This window comes from Salmo salar, chromosome ssa05 (assembly GCF_905237065.1).
Source record: "Salmo salar chromosome ssa05, Ssal_v3.1, whole genome shotgun sequence".
Classification (NCBI taxonomy): Eukaryota; Metazoa; Chordata; class Actinopteri; order Salmoniformes; family Salmonidae; genus Salmo; species Salmo salar.
Genome location: NC_059446.1, coordinates 27,298,881 through 27,322,911, shown reverse-complemented (window position 1 = coordinate 27,322,911; position 24,031 = coordinate 27,298,881). Strand labels below are relative to the sequence as shown.

At 47.0% G+C, this 24,031-nt stretch overlaps 1 protein-coding gene across 1 annotated transcript in view; it reads left to right on the top strand.

The window, feature by feature from the left end:
• Nucleotides 1-24,031, top strand: part of LOC106604533 (rap guanine nucleotide exchange factor 2) — a 152,967-nt gene that overhangs the window by 91,018 nt on the left and 37,918 nt on the right. The window contains 3 exon segments of the mRNA XM_014199234.2: nucleotides 16,410-16,541; nucleotides 19,575-19,752; nucleotides 21,224-21,360. Of these exon segments, the coding sequence (XP_014054709.2) occupies nucleotides 16,410-16,541; nucleotides 19,575-19,752; nucleotides 21,224-21,360 (447 nt within the window).

The following is a 24,031-nucleotide window of genomic DNA, read 5'->3' as shown; positions in this document are numbered from 1 at the left end:
TCCATTAGCACTGTCACATCAGTGTCACAATCAACTACAATCAATGCGCCCCTGCCTTTCCTTTGTATTTAGATTGAGATTGTTCAGCAGAATGTCAACCCCATAGTCTACATCCCAAATGGCACCCTGTTCCCTACATAGTGCACTAAAAGTAGTAGTGGTCAAAAGTAGCTAGTGCACTATGTATGAAATAGGATGCCATTAAAGGGAACCATTAAAGGGTGACCTAGAGTTTCTGGCTCTTGTCCCCAGACTCGATCCCCACCACAGTGATGTAATGATATAATGACGCCCCTAGCGATTGTTGCCAACAACGCTAATGACCGGGCCATCAGCACCAGAAGAAAGCACCTGAGCTTGGCGATGCATTACATCATCGCGGGGGGTGGAGAGGGTGACGGGATTCATGTCATAGTGGGTCTTCATGTCCTATTGGTTGGCTGGAGGCCGGCCGACGATAAATACAACCCCTGCTTTCGAGGTATTCTCAAAACGTAATAACTATACAGTGTGAACAAATAGCCCTTTCCAGAACGACTCAATACATTACTATTCTGTTGACCCTATCAATATAGAATATAGAACAGAATATCTGCATCAGAGCCATATATAGACATACTGTATATGTCTGTTCGCTAAATATCATTTTGATCAGAATTTGTTTTCCTATCCAACCCTGCAATAACAAGAACCACCGTAGCTAATGGAAGGGAATCTGATGTTGAAGAAAGGCAGCATGGTGGCAACACATATTTTGTTTGTGTAAGAAAGCGCTTTTGTTTTTGACTGTCATTGTAGGAACACCGCTGGGTTTTCCTATTTGCCCAAATTGGCAGTTTCTTATTGTGCAATTTGAAAATATCAGCTCAGCACCAACCCTATTCCCTATATAGTGTTCTACATTTGACCAGGGACTATACAGACTATGTAGGGAATACATACATTTGGGACGTGGCCTTGAAATACCCTTTAAGCCATTGTTCGCTGTGCTTTATCATTTAAAGCACTGTTCTTCTCACATCTCAGTGTCCGTCAGCAAGCCTGGCCCACTGGCCTCATATTTGACTGGGGCTTTTAGTGTTTCCAATAACCAGAAGCCTTCCTAGGGGTATGGGTGTACCCTGGACACAGTTATACACTCCATGCACATACTGTACATGCACGCATACAGTATACACACACACACACACACCAGGCATACCGCACATGTGTGGTCATTTGATGGTTCTATCAGTCCTGTCTGTAATGTGATACCACAGTCCTGTCTAGAGGTCGACCGATTATGATTTTTCAACGCCGATACCGATTTATTGGAGGACCGAAAAAGCCGCTACCGATTAATCGGCCGATTTTTGCATTTTTTTTAAATATTTTTTTTTTTACATTTTAATTTATTTGTGATAATGACAATTTCAACAATACTGAATGAACACTTATTTTAACTTAATATAATACATCAATAAAATAAATTTAGCCTCAAATAAATAAATAATGCAAAAACAGTGTTGGAGAAGAAAGTAAAAGTGCAATATGTGCCATGTAAGAAAGCTAACTTTTAAGTTCCTTGCTCAGAACATGAGAACATGTGAAAGCTGGTGGTTCCTTTTTAACATGAGTCTTCAGTATTCCCAGTAAGAAGTTTTAGGTTGTAGTTATTATAGGAATTATAGAACTATTTCTCTCAATACGATTTGTATTTCATATACCTTTTGACTATTGGATGTTCTTAAAGGCACTTTTGTATTGCCAGTGTAACAGTATAGCTTCCGTCCCTCTCCTCGCTCCTACCTGGGCTCGAACCAGGAACACATCGACAGCAGCCACACTTGAAGCAGCGTTACCCATGCAGAGCAAGGGGAACAACTACTCAAAGTCTCGGAGCGAGTGATGTTTGAAACGCTATTAGCGCGCACCCCGCTAACTAGCTAGTCATTTCACATCGGTTACACCAGCCTAATCTTGGGAGTTGGTAGGCTTGAAGTCATAATCAGCGCAATGCTTGAAGCACAGCGAAGAGCTGCTGGCAAAACGCATGAAAGTGCTGTTTGAATGAATGCTTACGAGCCTGCTGGTGCCTACCATCGCTCAGTCAGACTGCTCTATCAAATCATAGACTTAATTATAACATAATAACACACAGAAATACGAGCCTTAACTCATTAATATGGTCGAATCCGTAAACTATCATCTCGAAAAAAAATGTTTTTCCTGTCAGTGACATACGGAACCGTTCCGTATTTTATCTAACGGGTGGCATCCCTAAGTCTAAATATTCCTGTTACATTGCACAACCTTCAATGTTCTAATTACGTAAAATTCTGGCAAATTAGTTCGCAACGAGCCAGGCGGCCCAAACTGTTGCATATACCCTGACTCTGTGTGCAATGAACGCAAGAGAAGTGACACAATTTCACCTGGTTAATATTGCCTGCTAACCTGGATTTCTTTTAGCTAAATATGCAGGTTTAAAAATATATACTTCTGTGTATTGATTTTAAGAAAGGCATTGATATTTATAGTTAGGTACATTCGTGCAATGATTGTGCTTTTTTCGCAAATGCGCTTTTGTTATATCATCTCCCGTTTGGCGAAGTTGGCTGTCTTTGTTAGGAAGAAATAGTCTTCACACAGTTCGCAACGAGCCAGGCAGCCCAAACTGCTGCATATACCCTGACTCTGTTGCAAGAGGTGACACATTTTCCCTAGTTAAATGAAATTCATGTTAGCAGGCAATATTAACTAAATATGCAGGTTAAAAATATATACTTGTGTATTGATTTTAAGAAAGACATTGATGTTTATGGTTAGGTACACGTTGGAGCAACGACAGTCCTTTTTCGCGAATGCGCTCCACATTGATTATATGCATCGCAGGACAGGCTAGATAAACTAGTAATATCATCAACCATGTGTAGTGAACTAGTGATTATGATTGATTGTTTTTATAAGATAAGTTTAATGCTAGCTAGCAACTTACCTTGGCTTCTTACTGCATTCGCGTAGCAGGCAGGCTCCTCGTGGAGTGCAATGTAAAGCAGGTGGTTAGAGCGTTGGACTAGTTAACCGTAAGGTTGCAAGATTGAATCTGTCGTTCTGCCCCTGAACAAGGCAGTTAACCCACCGTTCCTAGGCCGTCATTGAAAAATAAGAATGTGTTCTTAACTGACTTGCCTAGTTAAATAAAGGTGGGTAAAAAAAAAAATTATAATTTTTTTTAAATTAGCAAATCGGTGTCTAAAAATACCGATTGTTATGACAACTTGAAATCGGCCCTAATTAATCGGCCATTCCAATTAATTGGTCGACCTCTAATCCTGTCTGTAATGTGATACCACAGCCCTGCCTGTAATGTGATACCACAGCCCTGCCTGTAATGTGATACCACAGCCCTGCCTGTAATGTGATACCACAGCCCTGCCTGTGATGTGATACCACAGCCCTGCCTGTGATGTGATACCACAGCCCTGCCTGTGATGTGATACCACAGCCCTGCCTGTGATGTGATACCACAGCCCTGCCTGTGATGTGATACCACAGCCCTGCCTGTGATGTGATACCACAGCCCTGCCTGTGATGTGATGTGATGTGATGGAGGGGTCAGTGACCAGACTGCTACTCTCTGACACACGTGTGCCCCCTTCTCTCGCTCGCTCTCACTCTTACACTCTCCCTAAATCTTGTTGTGTCCCTATGCTTCTGTCGCCACAGCAACCAACAAACACCCCGCGGGGGCAGGTTATGCTCAGTTGCTGTGGTTACTATACTCCAGCGGTGACATTGTCATACTGATTTAAAGCGATTCAAAGCAACACCATTTGTCTCCAAATCCATATTCCTCTTTTGTTTTATTACCTGCTGTCTGAATAGGGCCCTCCTTTTCTCTCTGTCTCTCTCTGTCTCTCTCTCTGTCTCTCTCTCTCTCTCTCTCTCTGTCTCTCTCTCTGTCTCTGTCTCTCTCTCTCTGTCTCTCTCTCTCTGTCTCTCTCTCTCTGACTCTCTGTGTGTGCGTGCGCCCAGGAAATGGCTTTCCCTGCTTCCGTTGCCATGCCAACTGGCTGCAGCCGTGGTTGACTGCTGAAGTGAGAGTGATAATGGCATTACTCACTCTGGGCTCCTCTCTCCCCTTCTCTCCATTGACCCCTTTTGATTTCTGTGTGTTGCTCTCCTTTGCATCCTCTCTTCCCTGCCTATTTTCTCTGTTTATTATCTGTTTCTAACCAGCCTATTCATCCTCATTCCTCTCCCTACATCCACCCCTCCCTCAGTCTCTCTCCTTTTCTCTGTTTCTCTATCATTCTCTCCTCTTTTTAAGCTGTGTAGAACAGCAGGCACCAGCGGCTGCTCTCTCAGCCTCAGTGAGGGAGGTCCCTATTCAATCCCCCGTTCACCCCTCCCCAATACACACACTGACATATACACGTCCCTCTGCTTTGGTCGACAAATGAACCAGGAGTAGTGTTAACAAAGCATCACGGGGGCGGTGGCTCCTACATTTCAGACTAATCTAATGGTGCGTGAAGCCTAGTGAGCGAGTCGGTGCGTGCGCGTTTGTGTGTACAGCCAGTGGACGTGCGCGCGTGTGTATGTACAGCCAGCCTACCATCGACAGAGAGCAGAGCAGGGAGGGAGGGAGAAAATGAGAGGTAGGATGAGGGAGCGAACGTGAGTGAAAGTGCTGTCAGCCATTTTAGCCATTTTCTTTTTAAACATTTTCCCCCGGCTTTATGATCCACACACCAGAGCTCATTGGAGGAGGAATCTACCTAGTTGGCATCAGTATCAAAAGAAAGAAGGCACGACCAGCATCCTCTTGGGTAGTCAGATCTTTCTTTTTTTGCATCCTTGCGTTGGCAGACCATAGCGGGGGCTGTGCAAGCTGGGCTGTCCTCTCGCTGGAGTTAACCCCCGATACAGGGCTGCTGGTGCGTCTGAAACCGTGGCCAGCTTCAGCAGATACTCCCTGAGCATCACCCCCTCTCTTCCCAGAGAGGGAGAGAGCGAGAGCCCGGTGGATAGCCGAGAGGGGAGGAAGATGGGGGAGAGGCGCGCTGCGGTATAGATAGCTGGATAAAGAATGTTACATTTTAGCCCAGCGTATATTGTATCATTATGAAACCATTAGCAGCATCAACCAGCCATGGAGTCCCGAGCCAGCAAGATAAAAACCTGGTAAGTATCGACGTGCGCATTTATTTTGCTCTATGACCCACTCTCTGGATATGATTATGTACCCTATAATGGCTGCGCGTCGGGTTTCTTTCGAGCCGCGCCAAGATTAATGAATATGCAGGGCCCAGCCCACTATAACCCAGCGCAAGACCGGAGCATGGACTCACTGAATCACAACCTTTATTTAGAAGCAGTAGTGGTGTAGGCTAGTCGCCATGTGCTCGTAGCACAGTCTCTCGTCGCAAGGCAGGGTGGAGGGGTTTACGACCATGACTCCGGAGTGTCTGTGTTTCTCATACATTTTTATGATGCACTTAGGATACAATACTTTGATTGTATCTTTCTGCATGATGTGCTCCTAGAAAAAAGGCTAGCCAACTTCTTGTGCAAATGCAGTAGCCTACATGTATCGTAGATTCGTTTTTGCAAGGTTGGGTGTGTTGTGACGTGCGGGTTGATGGGGCAGCCTTCGTGTGGGCTGCTGTCCATGGTGCTAGTAGTGACAGCCAGACTTGAGACAGCGATCAGGCAGACATTTGTAGGCTACTGAGCGATCTGCACTTGAGCTGTAGGTGAATTGATCAGCTGTCAGCAACCGCTGGCATCGCTCAACCCTCCGAGGCCTCCTGCCTAGCTGTAAATCACAGAGATAGACGGATTGGGGAGGGTAAGTTACATCTATCAAGCACACAGATTTAGCCTTCTCTCTCTCTCTCTCTCTCCCCTCTTTCTTTCTCTCTCCTCCATCCCTTTTATCTCATCCTCAGCAAGCAAGCAGTAGGCTAGTTTGTAATATTAATATAATGCACATATGAATTAGTGAAACAGTGGGAGACCACAAACATAAGAGTATCATATTTCTGGAGCAGTGACATCATGCCCATGACTAATATGTGGAAATTGCATGTCTATTTAGTGAGAGTAGATGGTTGTCATAGTAGCATGGCTATTATGAGTTAGTGTATCTATTTGCTTCTCTCTTTCTGTCCCTCTCTCTCTCTCTACCTCTGTCTCTCTGTCTCTCTCTCTACCTCTGTCTCTCTCTCTCTCTCTCTCTACCTCTGTCTCTCGTCTCTCTCTCTCACCTCTGTCTCTCTGTCTCTCTCTCTCTACCTCTGTCTCTCTGTCTCTCTCTACCTCTGTCTCTCTGTCTCTCTCTCTACCTCTGTCTCTCTCTCTCTCTCTCTCTCTCTCTCTCTCTCTCTCTCCTCTGTCTCTCTCTCTCTCTCTCTACCTCTGTCTCTCTCTCTCTCTCTCTCACCTCTGTCTCTCTCTCTCTCTCTACCTCTGTCTCTCTCTCTCTCTCTCTACCTCTGTCTCTCTCTGTCTCTCTCTCTACCTCTCTCTCCTCTGTCTCTCTCTCTACCTCTCTCTCTGTCTCTCTCTCTCTCTCTCTCTCTCTCTCTCTCTGTCTCTCTACCTCTGTCTCTCTCTCTACCTCTGTCTCTCTGTGTCTCTCTCTCTACCTGTCTGTCTCTCTCTCTACCTGTCTGTGTCTCTCTCTCTACCTGTCTCTGTCTGTGTCTCTCTCTCACCTGTCTCTGTCTGTCTCTCTCTACCTGTCTCTGTGTCTCTCTCTACCTGTCTCTGTGTCTCTCTCTCTACCTCTGTCTCTGTGTCTCTCTCTCTACCTCTGTCTCTGTGTCTCTCTCTCTACCTCTGTCTCCGTGTCTCTCTCTCTACCTCTGTCTCTGTGTCTCTCTCTCTACCTCTGTGTCTCTACCTACCTGTCTCTTTCTGCCTCTCTGCGTGCCTACCTCTGCCTGCCTCTGTCTCTCAAAAATAAGAGTATCATATTTCTGGAGCAGTGACATCATGCCCATGACTAATATGTGGAAATTGCATGTCTATTTAGTGAGAGTAGATGGTTGTCATAGTAGCATGGCTATTATGAGTTAGTGTATCTATTTGCTTCTCTCTTTCTGTCCCTCTCTCTCTCTCTACCTCTGTCCCTCTGTCTCGCTACCTGCCTCTGTCTCGCTACCTACCTGCCTCTGTCTCGCTACCTACCTGCCTCTGTCTCGCTACCTACCTGCCTCTGTCTCGCTACCTACCTGCCTCTGTCTCGCCACCTACCTGCCTCTGTCTCGCCACCTACCTGCCTCTGTCTCGCCACCTACCTGCCTCTGTCTCGCCACCTACCTGCCTCTGTCTCGCTACCTACCTGCCTCTGTTTTGTCACACAACACAATGCCCCAGATGTCTCAAGTTTTGAGGGAGCGTGGAATTGGCATGCTGACTACAGGAATGCCCACCAAAGCTGTTGCCAGAGAATAACATTAACCGCCTCAACATCATTTTAGAGAATTTGGCAGTACATCCAACCGACCTCACAACCGCAGACCACGTGTATGGCGTCATGTGGGTGTGCGGTTTGCTGATGTCAACATTGTGAACAGTGTGCCCCATGGTGGCGGTGGGGTTATGGTATGGGGCAGGCGTAAGCTATGGACAACGAACATAATTGCATTTTATCGATGGCAATTTGAATGCACAGAAATACAGTAACAAGATCCTTAGACCCATTGTGAGGCCCTTTTCTTTTAAGGTAACTCTGACCAACAGATGCATCTCGGTGTTCCCAGTCGTGAAATCCATAGATTAGGGCCTAATGAATTTATTTCAATGAACTGATTTCCTCATGAACTGATTTCCTCATGAGCTGTAACTCAGTAAAATGTTTGAAATTCTTGAATGGTGATATTTATATTTTATTCAGTATAATTCCTGTCCATTTAAAAGCTCTGGACAATGCCCCAGTTTTTGATTTTGGATTGCCATATGAGTATTAGGTGATTGTCAGCAGCAAAGTGATATTATAATAGATGTCTTGTGAGTTGGTTGGTAAGACTGTTTCTATCTCTCTCTCATATCTCTGTGCCATGCCAGCCATGTTGTGTGTCAGTAAATGTGCTCCGGCTGTGTAGAGTAGAGTAGTATCACAAGGTAGGGTGAGTAAGCCTCGGCAGAGAGAATATCCGTCCCGTTTAATCAAGACACCTAGCACAAACAGCTTTAATCTCTTGACCCGCCCAGCTCATGAAAGCGAGACGCCCCCACCGCCAAGGTCTTTGGCCAGGGGAACTCTGGGATAGCGCCCGCCGTATCTGGTCCTCCAACGTCACCATTTTTCTACCTTATCATCTACCTTGGTTAAGCCTCTATACAGTCTCCAGGTTGAAGGAATAGCCTCCCCGGCTAGTTCATCCAAGTCCGACAGTCCCAGACCTAGTTTCACGGTCCACCCTGTACTGTATAATTGGGTTGAGTCGCGGCCAGCCCAGCACTTCCATCCACATCCACGGGGCAGCCGCCAGTGCGGCTATCTAGGTCATTAGGTCTACAGTGTAATTTGAGGAGCGAGCTCCACATCTGCTCACCATGGAAGGCACAAATGAATGCAGTGTTGTGGCTCTAGTGTTAGATGATGCTACTGCTTTAATCCCCTCATGACCATCTGATTGTAAATATTTTGGGCTCTGCCCCGGAAAGCTGATTTCATTATTTAGATTTGTTCCCAGAATATCTAGATCAGAAGGGAGGGTCACACGGGGCCTACATATAGATGAATTGTGTGTTTTGGATGTTTTTGTTTGCGGATGTTTTTGTTGTTAGCATCCATTTTCTCCGAATTGGCCATGCCAATGAACAGAAGGCCATTTAACCCCAATGCTCCTGGAATGAGTTGCGCGCTGCCTTGACTGACTGACGGCTGGATAGATGATGACCTCAATTAGGAGAGAAGGAGAGCGAGTGGGGTTGAGAGGGCATAGAAGGGCCAGTAGAGGAGGGGGACCACCCAGGTTGAGGGTGGGTAGGGTTACAGCCAGGATATTGCTATTGACGTGGCTATCGACCATGTGTGTACTACTCCCAACGTCTGGTAACACACACGCCAATATTGATGAAGCTCCCATCGCTGCTAAGGCTGTGATACCAGTATCGCAATATATTTTCCATGGCAAAAATGAAAACACGAAGCAGCCCACTCTTTGCTATTTAAAAAAAAAACTGCTGTATGTACAGTATTGTGGATGACAACATAATGTTTGTTTCCAACATTTGGGCTGTTTTCCTAAAGAAGTTAAATCCACTTTACTTTGTGGTTTGTTTCCTTGCCACAATACTAACGAGTTTCGCAGTACTGTTATCGTCCCGGTCCTAATCGTTCTGTTTATCCACCATGCAAGTCTACATCAGGGTGGAATCGGCAATCTGCTCCACCATACATTCAAAATGCAGTCCATCTCAGGCTAGTCTGTAGGTAGCGTTGATTTCTGCACCCAGCATTCTTATCGAACAGGACAATAACGTGCCCCAGTTTATAGGCAGCATTGATTTTTGTCTTCATGAAATGAAAATATAATAACATTGCCCCATGTTCTATAGTGCCATTAAATATCAATGATGTCCAAAACAGACTACAGTTGTAGTTGTGTATCAATTCAGTGTCCAGTCATGTAAGATGATATCTCCACGAAATACATAGTGCAAAGGATTGTCATTCAGTTTGTTCAATGCAGACTGCAATTGTATAAGATCTTCATCATTGTAACACCATTCAGGGTCCACTAATAGTGTGTCTCTACTCTGCTGAAGGGGGTTCAGAGGGGTTGTGACCAGATGAGGGGCTTGTGGCCTGGTTTTGGCTCTAGCCCACCAGGTGAATCATTTGATTCTGTGCACTGAGACAGTTAATGAAATGGGACGGCCATCTTTGATACACTGTAATGACATCTCATTCACAATGGTCTTTTGGGTGTGAATGTATTGGGGGTGTGGGCTACACACACAGAGACACACACATGCATGCGTACACGCACGCACACCACAGCCTCTGCTTTGATTGAGAAGACCAATTTAGGCTGTTGGTTTGGCTTTGTCTGTTGAATAACGTGTAACTGTTTCGAAGTGCTACACCAACTATTTAAATTCCTTGACCTGGTGTGCTCTCTACTACTACTCATAATATGCCTAATCTACAATTCTGTGGTGGTTCCTGTTTAAAACATTTATATAGCTTTCTGTAAGTGAGGAATATTGACGCGTGATTTAGTAACCAGAAACATTCTCCGGAGAATTTGGAAGTGTTTATTCCAGGAGCAGAACACTGTCGTCACTTTTCCCACCTTAAAAAGCTGTTGAGTCATTACAACCAATGTTAATACCCCTCCTCCTCAGCCTCTCTCTACCCCTCCTCCTCAGCCTCTCTACCCCTCCTCCTCAGCCTCTCTCTAACCTCCTCCCCAGCCTCTCTCTACCCCTCCTCCTCAGCCTCTCTCTAACCTCCTCCTCAGCCTCTCTCTACCCTCCTCCTCAGCCTCTCTCTACCCCTCCTCCTCAGCCTCTCTCTACCCCTCCTCCTCAGCCTCTCTCTACCCCTCCTCCTCAGCCTCTCTCTACACCTCCTCCTCAGCCTCTCTCTAACCCAGCCTCTCTCCTCCTCAGCCTCTCTCTACCCCTCCTCCTCAGCCTCTCTCTACCCCTCCTCCTCAGCCTCTCTCTACCCCTCCTCCTCAGCCTCTCTCTACCCCTCCTCCTCAGCCTCTCTCTACCCCTCCTTCTCAGCCTCTCTCTACCCCTCCTCCTCAGCCTCTCTCTACCCCTCCTCCTCAGCCTCTCTCTACCCCTCCTCCTCAGCCTCTCTCTACCCCTCCTCCTCAGCCTCTCTCTACCCCTCCTCCTCAGCCTCTCTCTACCCCTCCTCCTCAGCCTCTCTCTACCCCTCCTCCTCAGCCTCTCTCTACCCCTCCTCCTCAGCCTCTCTCTACACCTCCTCCTCAGCCTCTCTCTACACCCTCCTCCTCAGCCTCTCTCCCCTCCCCTCCTCCTCAGCCTCTCTCTACCCCCTCCTCCTCAGCCTCTCTCTAACCTCCTCCTCAGCCTCTCTCTAACCTCCTCCTCAGCCTCTCTCTAACCCTCCTCCTCAGCCTCTCTCTACCCCTCCTCCTCAGCCTCTCTCTACCCCTCCTCCTCAGCCTCTCTCTACCCCTCCTTCTCAGCCTCTCTCTACCCCTCCTCCTCAGCCTCTCTCTACCCCTCCTCCTCAGCCTCTCTCTACCCCTCCTCCTCAGCCTCTCTCTACCCCTCCTCCTCAGCCTCTCTCTACCCCCTCCTCCTCAGCCTCTCTCTACCCCTCCTCCTCAGCCTCTCTCTACCCCTCCTCCTCAGCCTCTCTCTACCCCTCCTCCTCAGCCTCTCTCTACCCCTCCTCCTCAGCCTCTCTCTACCCCTCCTCCTCAGCCTCTCTCTACCCCTCCTCCCCAGCCTCTCTCTACCCCTCCTCCTCAGCCTCTCTCTACCCCTCCTCCTCAGCCTCTCTCTAACCCTCCTCCTCAGCCTCTCTCTAACCTCCTCCTCAGCCTCTCTCTACACCTCCACCTCAGCCTCTCTCTACCCCTCCTCCTCAGCCTCTCTCTACCCCTCCTCCTCAGCCTCTCTCTACCCCTCCTCCTCAGCCTCTCTCTACCCCTCCTCCTCAGCCTCTCTCTACCCCTCCTCCTCAGCCTCTCTCTACACCTCCTCCTCAGCCTCTCTCTACACCTCCTCCTCAGCCTCTCTCTACACCTCCTCCTCAGCCTCTCTCTACACCTCCTCCTCAGCCTCTCTCTACACCTCCTCCTCAGCCTCTCTCTACACCTCCTCCTCAGCCTCTCTCTAACCTCCTCCAACCTCCTCCTCAGCCTCTCTCTACCCCTCCTCCTCAGCCTCTCTCTAACCTCCTCCTCAGCCTCTCTCTAACCTCCTCCTCAGCCTCTCTCTAACCTCCTCCTCAGCCTCTCTCTAACCTCCTCCTCAGCCTCTCTCTAACCTCCTCCTCAGCCTCTCTCTAACCTCCTCCTCAGCCTCTCTCTACCCCTCCTCCTCAGCCTCTCTCTACCCCTCCTCCTCAGCCTCTCTCTACCCCTCCTCCTCAGCCTCTCTCTAACCTCCTCCTCAGCCTCTCTCTACCCCTCCTCCTCAGCCTCTCTCTAACCCCTCCTCCTCAGCCTCTCTCTAACCCTCCTCCTCAGCCTCTCTCTAACCTCCTCCTCAGCCTCTCTCTACACCTCCTCCTCAGCCTCTCTCTACACCTCCTCCTCAGCCTCTCTCTACCCCTCCTCCTCAGCCTCTCTCTACACCCTCCTCCTCAGCCTCTCTCTACCCCTCCTCCTCAGCCTCTCTCTACACCCTCCTCCTCAGCCTCTCTCTACCCCTCCTCCTCAGCCTCTCTCTACACCCTCCTCCTCAGCCTCTCTCTACCCCTCCTCCTCAGCCTCTCTCTACCCCTCCTCCTCAGCCTCTCTCTAACCTCCTCCTCAGCCTCTCTCTAACCTCCTCCTCAGCCTCTCTCTACCCCTCCTCCTCAGCCTCTCTCTACCCCTCCTCCTCAGCCTCTCTCTAACCCTCCTCCTCAGCCTCTCTCTAACCTCCTCCTCAGCCTCTCTCTAACCTCCTCCTCAGCCTCTCTCTAACCCTCCTCCTCAGCCTCTCTCTAACCCTCCTCCTCAGCCTCTCTCTAACCCCTCCTCCTCAGCCTCTCTCTACCCCTCCTCCTCAGCCTCTCTCTACCCCTCCTCCTCAGCCTCTCTCTAACCCTCCTCCTCAGCCTCTCTCTAACCCCTCCTCCTCAGCCTCTCTCTAACCTCCTCCTCCTCAGCCTCTCTCTAACCTCCTCCTCCTCAGCCTCTCTACCCCTCCTCCTCAGCCTCTCTCTACCCCTCCTCCTCAGCCTCTCTCTAACCTCAGCCTCTCTCTAACCTCAGCCTCTCTCTAACCTCAGCCTCTCTCTAACCTCAGCCTCTCTCTAACCTCCTCCGCCTCAGCCTCTCTACCCCTCCACATGGAGTCTGAGATTTACTATGAACACGAATCAAGGGACATTTCGAGTCAAACTGATTTAGTATCAAATGAACCTCCAAATGTATTCCACTTCTATTCCATTTGTGAACCATGTGAGACCTCCAGAATGTCTCTCATTGGCGGTGTTTCCTCATAATCCATCAGCAACATAGTGCTGATTTTAAATTCAAACAATCATTTGGGGAAAACTTAATTTTGGATGATACTTTTAATGTTTTGTGACTGTTTACCTGCTCACATGTTCTTGGTGGTGGTGAAGAGCATGTTTAGGAGTATAGGCCTAGTATCTGGAGCAGTACTATTCTCCAGTTCTAGTTTCTGCTTCTCACATTTTCTTTCTGGCTGCGACACCCTGATCTAGTGGCCAAAATCTAAATTGCGCCTGGGCTAGAATACTACATTATGGCTTTTCTCTTGCATTTCAAAGATGATGATACAAACAAAATGCATGTTTTTTTTCCTTTGTATTAACTTTTATTAGATCTAATGTTATATTCTCCTACATTCATTTCACATTTCCACAAACTTCAAAAGCGTTTCCTTTCAAATTGTATCAACAATATGCGTTTCCTTCTTTAGGTCCTGAGCTACAGGCAGTTAGATTTGGTTATGACATTTTAGGCAAAAATGGAATAAAAGGGTCCCATCCTTAAGAGGTTTTAACAAGGACAACACACAGGTCTTTCCATCATTGTATTATTTTCCGGTGTGCAAATGAACTCAAGCTTACGGACAATGTAAAATGTGATATAGCGAAGCACCTGAGTGAGCTAGGTGCGCCATTATGCAGGTACTTTCCCGAAACGGACGACACAAACAGCGAGATTCATTATCCCTTTCCTGCCCTGCCTCCAGTCCACTTACCGATATCTGAACAAGAGAGCTTCATCGAAATTGCAACAAGCGGTTCTGTGAAAATGTAATTTAATCAGAAGCCACTGCCAGATTTCTGGATTGGGCTGCGCTCAGAGTTTCTTGCCTTGGAAATTCGCGTTGTTAAGACACTGATGCCCTTTGCAACCACATACCTATGTGAGAGTGGATTCTCGGCCCTCATTAGCATGAAAACTAAGCACAGACTGTGTGGGGGAAATTATTTAATACTGAGACTCTCTCCAATACAACCCAACAATGCAGAGTTATGTGCATCATTTCAAGCACACCCTTCTTATTAAGCTGTGGTGAGTTATTCACCATTTTTGATGAGAAAATAAGGTTTTATATGTAAGATGGCTGAATAAAGAGCAAAATGATTTGTATCACATGCGCTTGGCTTTTAGGTGTGAAGATTAAAATATGAATTCATGAATCCATGTCAAAATAAAGGTTAAATAGAAATCAATGCCTGTGTCGCAGCCAGGGGGTTGGCTGTAAGGAGCAACTGCCTCCTTTAAAGCTTTGAGCGTGGTAATAAATTAAACATTAAAACACTCAAATATTCATATTCAACTATGCCTCTTGGAGTAGCCTATATCTTCTTTTGATACATTTAACCTAATGGTATTTCCACTCCTAACATAGGCTTGGGTCAGTTTGGATAGATGTGCTTGTGGATTCATGCTCCAGATTGCGAATAGCACTGGTCGTTGTTGTCATTGTTGTTCTTTTGCTAGACTAGTTAGACAAGTTGAGATTTTGCACCATTAGCTTTAAAGCTAGAATCCGCACTGTTTTTGTAAAAAGCTGAGGGATGGGCCTTGAGAAATGTAACCACTCAAATTTATAGACGGAGCTATGGATGCAAGGATGGCATCCATAAAATCAAAATTATAGTTTTAACCAGGTTGAGGCAATACAATGTTTGTTTGTTTTACTCCAATGTAAATATAAACTTCTATTTTGGGTTCTCATGGAGTGTGACAGTTGAACTATGTTCGAGGCATGTATACATTATATTCTTCAAAAATCAATGGGTGCAAATCATTAATTTATACGTCCAAAAGTGGATGTAGCAACTGCGGATTCAACCTTTTTTAATGCTAATTCTGCCCTGGGACTTGTGGTGTGTTGCTCAGTCATCTTCATATAGCTAGGAATGAGTCTGTGTGACAACACCACAGTGTATCTTGGAGTCTGGTAATTATACATGCTTGTTGCCATTGGTACTGAAGTTTTATCAAGGTTTTAGCTCAACGGGCTAAGACAATCTTGTGAAATGCCGGAGACCCGGGTTTGAACCCCAGTCGGTCACATCAGCACGCAAGACTCAGTACACAACTACCCCTGCTGCTTGGCCTATGGCTACCCAACTTCCCCTGCTGCTTGGCCTAGGGCTACCTAACTTCCCCTGCTGCTTGGCCTATGGCTACCCAACTTCCCCTGCTGCTTGGCCTATGGCTACCCAACTTCCCCTGCTGCTTGGCCTATGGCTACCCAACTTCCCCTGCTGCTTGGCCTATGGCTACCCAACTTCCCCTGCTGCTTGGCCTATGGCTACCCAACTTCCCCTGCTGCTTGGCCTATGGCTACCCAACTTCCCCTGCTGCTTGGCCTATGGCTACCCAACTTCCCCTGCTGCTTGGCCTATGGCTACCCAACTTCCCCTGCTGCTTGGCCTGGGGCTACCCAACTGCCCCGGCTGCTTGGCCTGGGGCTACCCAACTGCCCCGGCTACTTTCCATACACACGAGGAGCTCAGTAAATATGGACAGGAAACAGAACGGCAAGGTTTGCCAACCAACCGCCCGCGATTTCAAATTTAATTGATCTTGGTTGTATGCACTTATAAGTATCGGGTAATTGGTGCTATTACAGAGGGGCTTAAAATGTTGAGCTACGTCATGTTAAATAAATACTTCTTGTTTTCGGACTAAAACTTAGATTGTGTTAAACTCTTCAAATGTTCTCCACGGATGCCATAAAAGTGGGAAATTTAATTAACAGCTGCTAGTTTGATTTATTAATTATTTGGAAATAGTTTAGTGTTTAATGAGCAGGCTTCATTAAAATTTGTTCACGTATGTTCTATTAAGACGGCTATGTAAGTAATCACAGGAGAATGAGATGGGTTAAGGCATTTTTAATTTGAATTAAATTAATGTAGAGGGGCATCAAATGAACTGACGAAGATTAATAAATTACATCTAGAATCGAGAATCCCTCTGGGATCTCAACTCACCCACTGCCACTTCATTTCTAGATTTTCACTTGGGAACTAGTTCCCCAACTCCACCTGTGCCCTTCAGAGGCAAAAGGCTACACATGCCATGCGAACATCTACGCAACGCTAGGATCTAATATAGACAATGTTTTGGTCAGGGCTAAACAAGTGTTGCACCCACCATGTAGCCAAGTGCCTTTTAAATGCCTGACAGCCATGCGTGGGTGGTGTGAGTGGGTTGAGACTGGTGAAACTGACCATCTGTCTGTTTGTGTGCGTGTGTGGCGTGTGTGTGCAGCTCCCCGCAGACTTCAGCCGACTCCACCTGGCCGACGGCTTGCACCCACAGGTGACCCACGTGTCTTCCAGCCACTCAGGATGTAGTATCACCAGCGACTCTGGAAGCAGCAGCCTGTCAGACATATATCAGGTAAGCGCAGGCCCCTTTCCCCACAACGTCCCCCATAACTTACTCCCAACTTCCCCATAACTTACTCCCAACTTCCCCATAAAGTCCAATAAATGCCCATGGAGAAGCCCCCCTCCCCCCACACACTTTGGAAGAAGCAGCCTACAAGGTTAGCAGGCCCATAACCTCCCAACAATGTCCCACCAACATCCCCCCTCAACCCCCTTTAAATGCCAATATAACAGAACAGTCCCCCCGCCCCCCATCTCGTGACTGTAGTCAGGCCCCATAGCCAATCACACCTAATCCTCTTACCACACGCAGGCACCCCATTGGCTCCCGACGTCGTGACCTGCTGTCTGTGTATCTGTGAGTGCATTTGTTTGCGTGTGTGTGTGTGCGCATTAGTCGGTGTCAGTCTGTTGCCGTTTGTGTGTGCACACGCACAATCTGTGTAGAGTAAATATTGTGTTCGCGTGCACGCGTATGTACATGTGGAGGGGTGGGGACAGGTTGTGAACAAGCTCTACTGTGCCCAGGCCCTGATCCAGTCTTGGGGCCATCTGCTAGGTCCTCATTAACAGGTCTGCTGTAGCGCCTCCATTAAATCCCTCATCTACTCACACTCTCTTACTCTCTCTTACTCTTTCTCTCTATCTATCTATCTATTCGGTCTTACTAATAGAGACGATCCAGGCCCACTTCGTCTTCAAAGCTTATAGAAAATGGCTGAACCAGTAGTAGTTCAGGACAAGCATGTTTGGGTTTATCTGTTATAAGGGCTGGAGCATCGAGTGAAAGATGCAACGTAAAAACACAGGAACATGTAAAACACAGGAACTAGTAGTCTGTATTTGTTGTGCCAGCCTCTAGGATAGCACCATATATATTTGACAATATTAAGGACAACCCAAATCACAGGACTGTATGTGTAAAATCTATTCAAAGATGGACGTCTACCAGGGTAAAGCTCTTGGCGATGATGCCCCTTGTTCGTCAGAGTCCTCTCATCCACGAGCCATGTCAGCTGGAGTGCCCCATTGTCTCTCCTCCCAGAGAGAAGAATAGAGCTGCATCCTCTGTCACTGCCTGGCAAACATGGCAGACTGTTTTGCCTCTGAATAAATCATGAAATTGGTTCTTCAGAAGGAGGCTTGAAAGCATTGATCCAAGAATAGCCCTGTTGAAATATTAACCACCCACACCCCGGATCACACACAGAGGGGTTCTGACTTGCTCTGTATTTCGAGAACATTTGACGATTTTAATGGTTCAGCATTCCCACTGGACTGTCTAACATTGTGTAACTCAGTGGAAATGATGTCCGAATCAAATCCAAAGGTGTTGCAACCTCCCGAGGCACACACTTCTAAATTATGATCGACGCACTAATCTCGAGTATTTCGTTTATTGTAAGACTGGTTGGGTGGGTGGTAATATGGAATTGACAGCGATATTAGTAAATGAATGCTTCTGTGAGAGAACTAGCCTAGCTCCTACTGTAGATAAGTAATAGGGTCTGCTATTTTAGGACATTTTCCTTTTTTTTGTCTCCTGAGATTTGGAGCATGCCAACAATGTTTGTTTGTTCATGTGGAATATAGCTGTGTGTTCTACCGGGTTTCGGCATCAGTAGACATTGACTTTCATATCAAGCTGAAGACTGATGGCTGTTTTCTCTGTTTTCACTGCTGCCGAGATTTCCAGATGAGTTCAAGACGGTTTTCTAGGATTTTTCCATCTCACCACCTCAGTTATTCCCTGTCGCATAGGGAACCGACATACCTCAATCTTCAGATTTTCCGCTGTTTCACTCCAAGTCCACACCGTACCAACCCCTTGCCCAACATAATAACCCCGCCCCTTTGCTCTCTCGCCCCATCAGGCCCCTCCCCTGCCCCTCCTACTTCGCTGACCTCCTGACGCCTGAGTGGCTAGTCAGACAGCACCCTGAATCATTAATGAGACATTTGCACATGATGGTTAAGGATAAATGACATAGGGCTACGTTCGGTGAGAGACAGGGACTCTTTGAATCTCTGAAAAATTTAAACACGACTGGCAGCCCGGGCGGTAAAGATGCGTCTTGGACTAGGCTGCTGCAGGCAGTTTGCGAAGGCAACATTGTTTTCGTCTCTCTCAGTGAAAAGGCTGGAGTTTCGGCACCTTATTCAGGTAAGAGGAGTTGGTTAGCACTCAACAGGAGGGGAGGGTTTTTAGTTTTCATATCCCTGTGATTTGTGCCTGGATTTCGTTCCGAGGAGAGGCTCGTGTTGAGAGCATGAAACACACAATATGGCCTCTCAGCGATATGTCTAGTATGTGAGAAGCCTTGATGGATGCACAGTGCCAAGATCTCTATTAATATCAGTGTGACATTGTCAATTGCGTTACTAGTGCTCCCTCTCTTTGTTCGTTTTTCTCTCTTTGCTACGTACATATTTTATCACTCTTTCAGAGGTTATCAGTCTCTGAGTGGAAATGGGGAGCCCGGAGAGGGAAATGGGGAGCCCGGAGAGGGAAATGGGGAGCCCGGAGAGGGAAATGGGGAGCCCGGAGAGGGAAATGGGGAGCCCGGAGAGGGAAATGGGGAGCCCGGAGAGGGAGAGATGTGAGATAATTAGCTGGGTGTTTTATGCATAGCGGGGTGCTTTGGTATGCAGTGTTGATGTGTCTCTCTCAGACCTATCATTCTCACTAAACAGGCTAGATTTTCAGACATTGTTGTCGCTTTTGAAGCATTGAATTGAAACAGGGTCTGCTTCTTGCCGCTGTTTTGTTTACCAGCCCTTATGTGAAGTTTGTGCACCAAAACCCTGATTTAGATTTACCAACCTCATCTCAGCCCACCAGTGTGCAGCTGTTACTACTTGGAGTAGATGGATGGAGCTGACATGCTTAGTATGGACCAGTGACCATTTTCCTGCACTCATGTTATTAAAACTAAGATTGATGGTGGTGCTTATGATGGAGAAAGCCGTTGTGTTTTTGTTGATCCTGGATGACTTGATCCGTGATGACTGACTGCCATCCATCCTCTCCTCTGACCCTCAGGCCACGGAAAACGAGCCAGGCGACATGGACCTCAGCGGCCTGCCCGAGACTGCCGTCGACTCAGAGGAGGACGATGACGAGGAGGACATCGAGCGATCGTCGGACCCCCTCATGAGCCGCGACATCGTGCGGGACTGCCTGGAGAAGGACCCAATGGACCGTACCGATGACGACATAGGTGAGTCCTTGCTAGCACACAGAATGTTCCCCTAACATTCCCTCAAGGTTCCCCTTTGATTGATTAAAAAGTGACCTACTCACAATGTTCTGGGAACCAAAATGTATTTACTTGTGGCCTGCCAGTGTTTCCCCTACCATTGTGTAGGCACTAGGCAGGGTGCCCCCCCACTTCCCTCCCCTTCTTTGCTATGTTGCTTCCTGGCTCCTATTACACAGAAGGGGATGACTATTCCACACCACCGTTAAACTCTTAAAATCTACAAACAACAGTTATAATGCCTATTACTACTGCTAAAAAAGACCTTGTATGTGAGTACTTGCTGTTTTCTGGCAAGACATTTGGAAAAGCAATGGGAGCCAATTAGATTTGGCTTTGTTCACTAAGGGGAAATCCTAATCTGAGTCCGCATTGTAGGCTCATCAGAGTTTAATCAAGCATTCACGATTTTAATCAAACAATCCACAGCGACGCCCCCTCTCCCAGTGCCCCGCCCTTGGTGTATCTCAACCCTGCCCCCCTGTATTAGCTAGCTACCGTGAATTATGTGTCCATCTGTAGGCCTTCGTGCTTCAATGCTGTTGTTAGGTGAATTTATTTTAGCCCTCAGTTCTATTCTTTCTGTGCCATACGAAGACTGTGATATCATAGGCCTGTTAGCAGCAGTACAGCTACAATGATAGGGAGCCAAAAGAAGAGATTAGTTCACATTTACTCACATATAAAGCTTAGCTGTAGATGTGATGTGTGGATGATCTAGTGGATGCAAATGTAGAGAGTGAGAGAGTACCCCAGTCCCCCTCTCCTCCCCTCGATTTACCCCACAACCTCCCCGCCACCCCTCCCCTTCCTGCTCTCTCTGCCGACAGGCTTTTCTAGGTCAACATCGCACGTCCTCGCCTCTCTTCTCCCGGCACATTAAAGTTTCAGTGCTTCCGCAGGATTCCCACACGACACTGTTGCCATGCCAAGCACAGGTCAGCCCGCACCCCAGACTTACTTTAGGCGCCTAGCACAGGGATGGAGTCCTTCCCTGGCTCCCGCAACGAGCTATTTCAAGGAGCCAAAAAAATGCATGGGGCAGGAATCAGGACAGGCAATGCCCTATACAGCCAAGCTGAAGCCCCAAATGAGATTTGATTAATGTTGACCCACTTAGAAGTGAATGCAAAAGGTCGCTTTTCCTTTTATGCTCATGCAGTTTTTTCTGTCTATGAAAATTAAATTAATAGTTTGCCTTAGTGTTCTTCAGATAATCATCCCATTGTTGGGTACTCATCACTTGTGGGGTTGAATTCAATGCACCTTCTCGCGCTCTAGCTGTGCCCTTTTTTTCATCCAAAGCCACACAGAGGGTGAAGGAAGAGTGAAGGACTGCCAAGTCCTCCTACGCTCGTCCTCTCTCTCCTCTGTGTGAAGACCTTCCTAACCACCGCTCCCTCTCTACTCCCCCTCTCCAACCTTTCCACAGAGCAATTACTGGAGTTCATGCATCAGCTGCCAGCGTTTGCCAACATGACCATGTCTGTGAGGAGGGAGCTGTGTGCCGTCATGGTGTTTGCCGTGGTCGAGCGGGCCGGCACCATCGTACTCAATGACGGGGAAGAGGTATGTTTGTATGTGGAGGGGTGTGCCGTGAATGAGTCGGTCTTAAAGGAAAACTCCAATCCAAAATGATCTTTTGGTATTTCTTTCATTAGTCCATTGTTGATATAGTCCCAAATTGTTTCGCCTGTCAGCAATCAAGTTATCAAGATATATAACTTTTAAAATACAGAAATACAGCCGGTATGATGCATTTTGCATCAAGATGCAACATACTGGCTGTATTTCTGTATTTTAAAAGTTGAAATATTTTGATTACTTGATTGCTGACAGGCGAAACATTTTGGGACTATATCAACAATGGACTAAAGAAACAAATAACAAAAAAGTTTGGGGTGGAATTTCCGTTGTCTCTTATATTGGTCTTGTGTGTGTCTTGAATGTGTCTGGGTTTGCACATCTATGGCCTGGGACATGGAGTTTGCCCTTTCCATTACCAATGCAGGTTTCTCTTTTTCCATTTTTTTTTCTTTTTCCCTGCTCTATTAAGCACGAATGACGGCCATCTCCCAGCATCATAACATTCCCCAAGGGGACCAGTAGAGAGATCACTTGTACTGTCTCAACAGTCTGGACAGGCTCTGGTTTTTGAATTAAGCCACTTTGGTCACTTTTTGCGATGCACCCAAACAATAGAGTGCAGAGCCATACCCTTAAGTCCAGTTCACTTCAAGGGCAGTCCAGTCAATGTGGAATAACATCCTATTGAGCTGGTGTGTGTTAGAAGTATGTCCACTACTGCCTCAGTGCATTGTCAAATGTGTTGTTGATGACGCTATAAAGGAGAAAGCGATGCCTTGCTGTAAAATAAGATTTGCTATCTTTTTATATCCATAATAAAAGGGTAAAATCGTACTTATTATTAGTGTAAAAACGGGGGCATTATATACTATTGAACCATTTGTGACTAATGATTAAGAATATCACCTGTTAAAGGATGTGATGGTCATCAGTTTGATTTTCTGGCCAAAAATAGTGATTAAACATCGATCCAAGCCCCATTCAGATCGCCAACGTCTGGCTAACCGCTAACGTCTGGCTAACCGCTAACGTCTGGCTAACCGCTAACGTCTGGCTAACGTCTGGCTAACGTCTGGCTAACGTCTGGCTAACCGCTAAAGGCCATTATCCCAGAAACCCTAGACCCACTCCAATTTGCATACCGCCCTAACAGATCAACAGATGACGCAATCTCTATTGCACTCCACTGCCCTTTCCCACCTGGACAAAAGGAACACCTATGTGAGAATGCTGTTTATTGACTACAGCTCAGCGTTCCACACCATAGTGCCCTCAAAGCTCATCAATAAGCTAAGGACCCTGGGACTAAACACCACCTTCTGCAAATGGATCCTGAACTTCCTGACGGGCCGCCCCCAGGTAGTAAGGGTAGGTAACAACAGATACTCCACGCTGATCCACAACACAGGGGCCCCTCAGGGGTACGTGCTCAGCCCCCTCCTGTACTCCCTGTTCACTCATGACTGCACGGCCAGGCACGACACCAACACCATCATTAAGTTTGCCGATGACACAACAGTGGTAGGCCTGATCAACGACGAGACAGCTTATAGGGAGGAGGTCAGAGACCTGGCCGTGTGGTGCCAGGACAACAACCTCTCCCTCAATGTGATCAAGACAAAGGAGATGATTGTGGACTACAGGAAAAGGAGGACCAAGCACGCCCCATTCTCATCGATGGGGCTACAATGGAGCAGGTTGAGAGCTTCAAGTTCCTTGGTATCCACATCACCAACAAACTAACATGGTCCAAGCACACCAAGACAGTCGTGAAGAGGGCACGTCAAAACCTATTCCCCCTCAGGAGACTGAAAATATTTGGCATGGGTCCTTAGTTCCTCAAAAGGTTGTACAGCTGCACCATTGAGAGCATCCCGACAGGCATCCCGACTGGTTGCGTCACAGAGGGTAGTGCGTATGGCCCAGTATATCACTGGGGCAAAGCTTCCTGCCATCAGGCGGTGTCAGAGGAAGGCCCTAAAAATTGTCAGACTCCAGCCATAGGCTGTTCTCTCTGCTACCACACGGCAAGCGGTACCGGAGGGCCAAGTCTACGTCCAAGAGGCTTCGAAACAACGTCTACCCCCAAGCCATAAGACTCCTCAACGTCTGATCAAATCGCTACCCAGACTATTTGCATTGACCCCCCCCCTCTTTTACACCGCTGTTACTCTTTGTTGTTATCGATGCATAGTCACTGTAATAAAAAAAATATATATACATATTGTTTAACCTTTTATTTAAATTCTTATTTACAATGATGGCCTAGGAACAGTGGGTTAGCTGCCTTGTTCAGGGGTAGAACGACTGATTTTTACCTTGTCAGCTCGGGTATTCGATCTGGCAACCTTTCGGTTACTCGCCCAACGCTCTAATCACTAGGCTACCTGCCGCTCCTACCTACATGTACAGTTGAAGTCGGAAGTTTACATACACCTTAGCCAAATAAATTTAAACTCAGTTTTTCACAATTTCTGACTTTTAATCCTAGTAAAAATTCCCCGTCTTAAGTCAGTTAGGATCACCGCTTTTATTTTAATGAATGTGAAATGTCAGAATAATAGTAGAAATAATTATTTATTTCAGCTTTTATTTCTTCCATCACATTCCCAGTGGGTCAGAAGTTTACATAGTCAATTAGTATTTGGTAGCA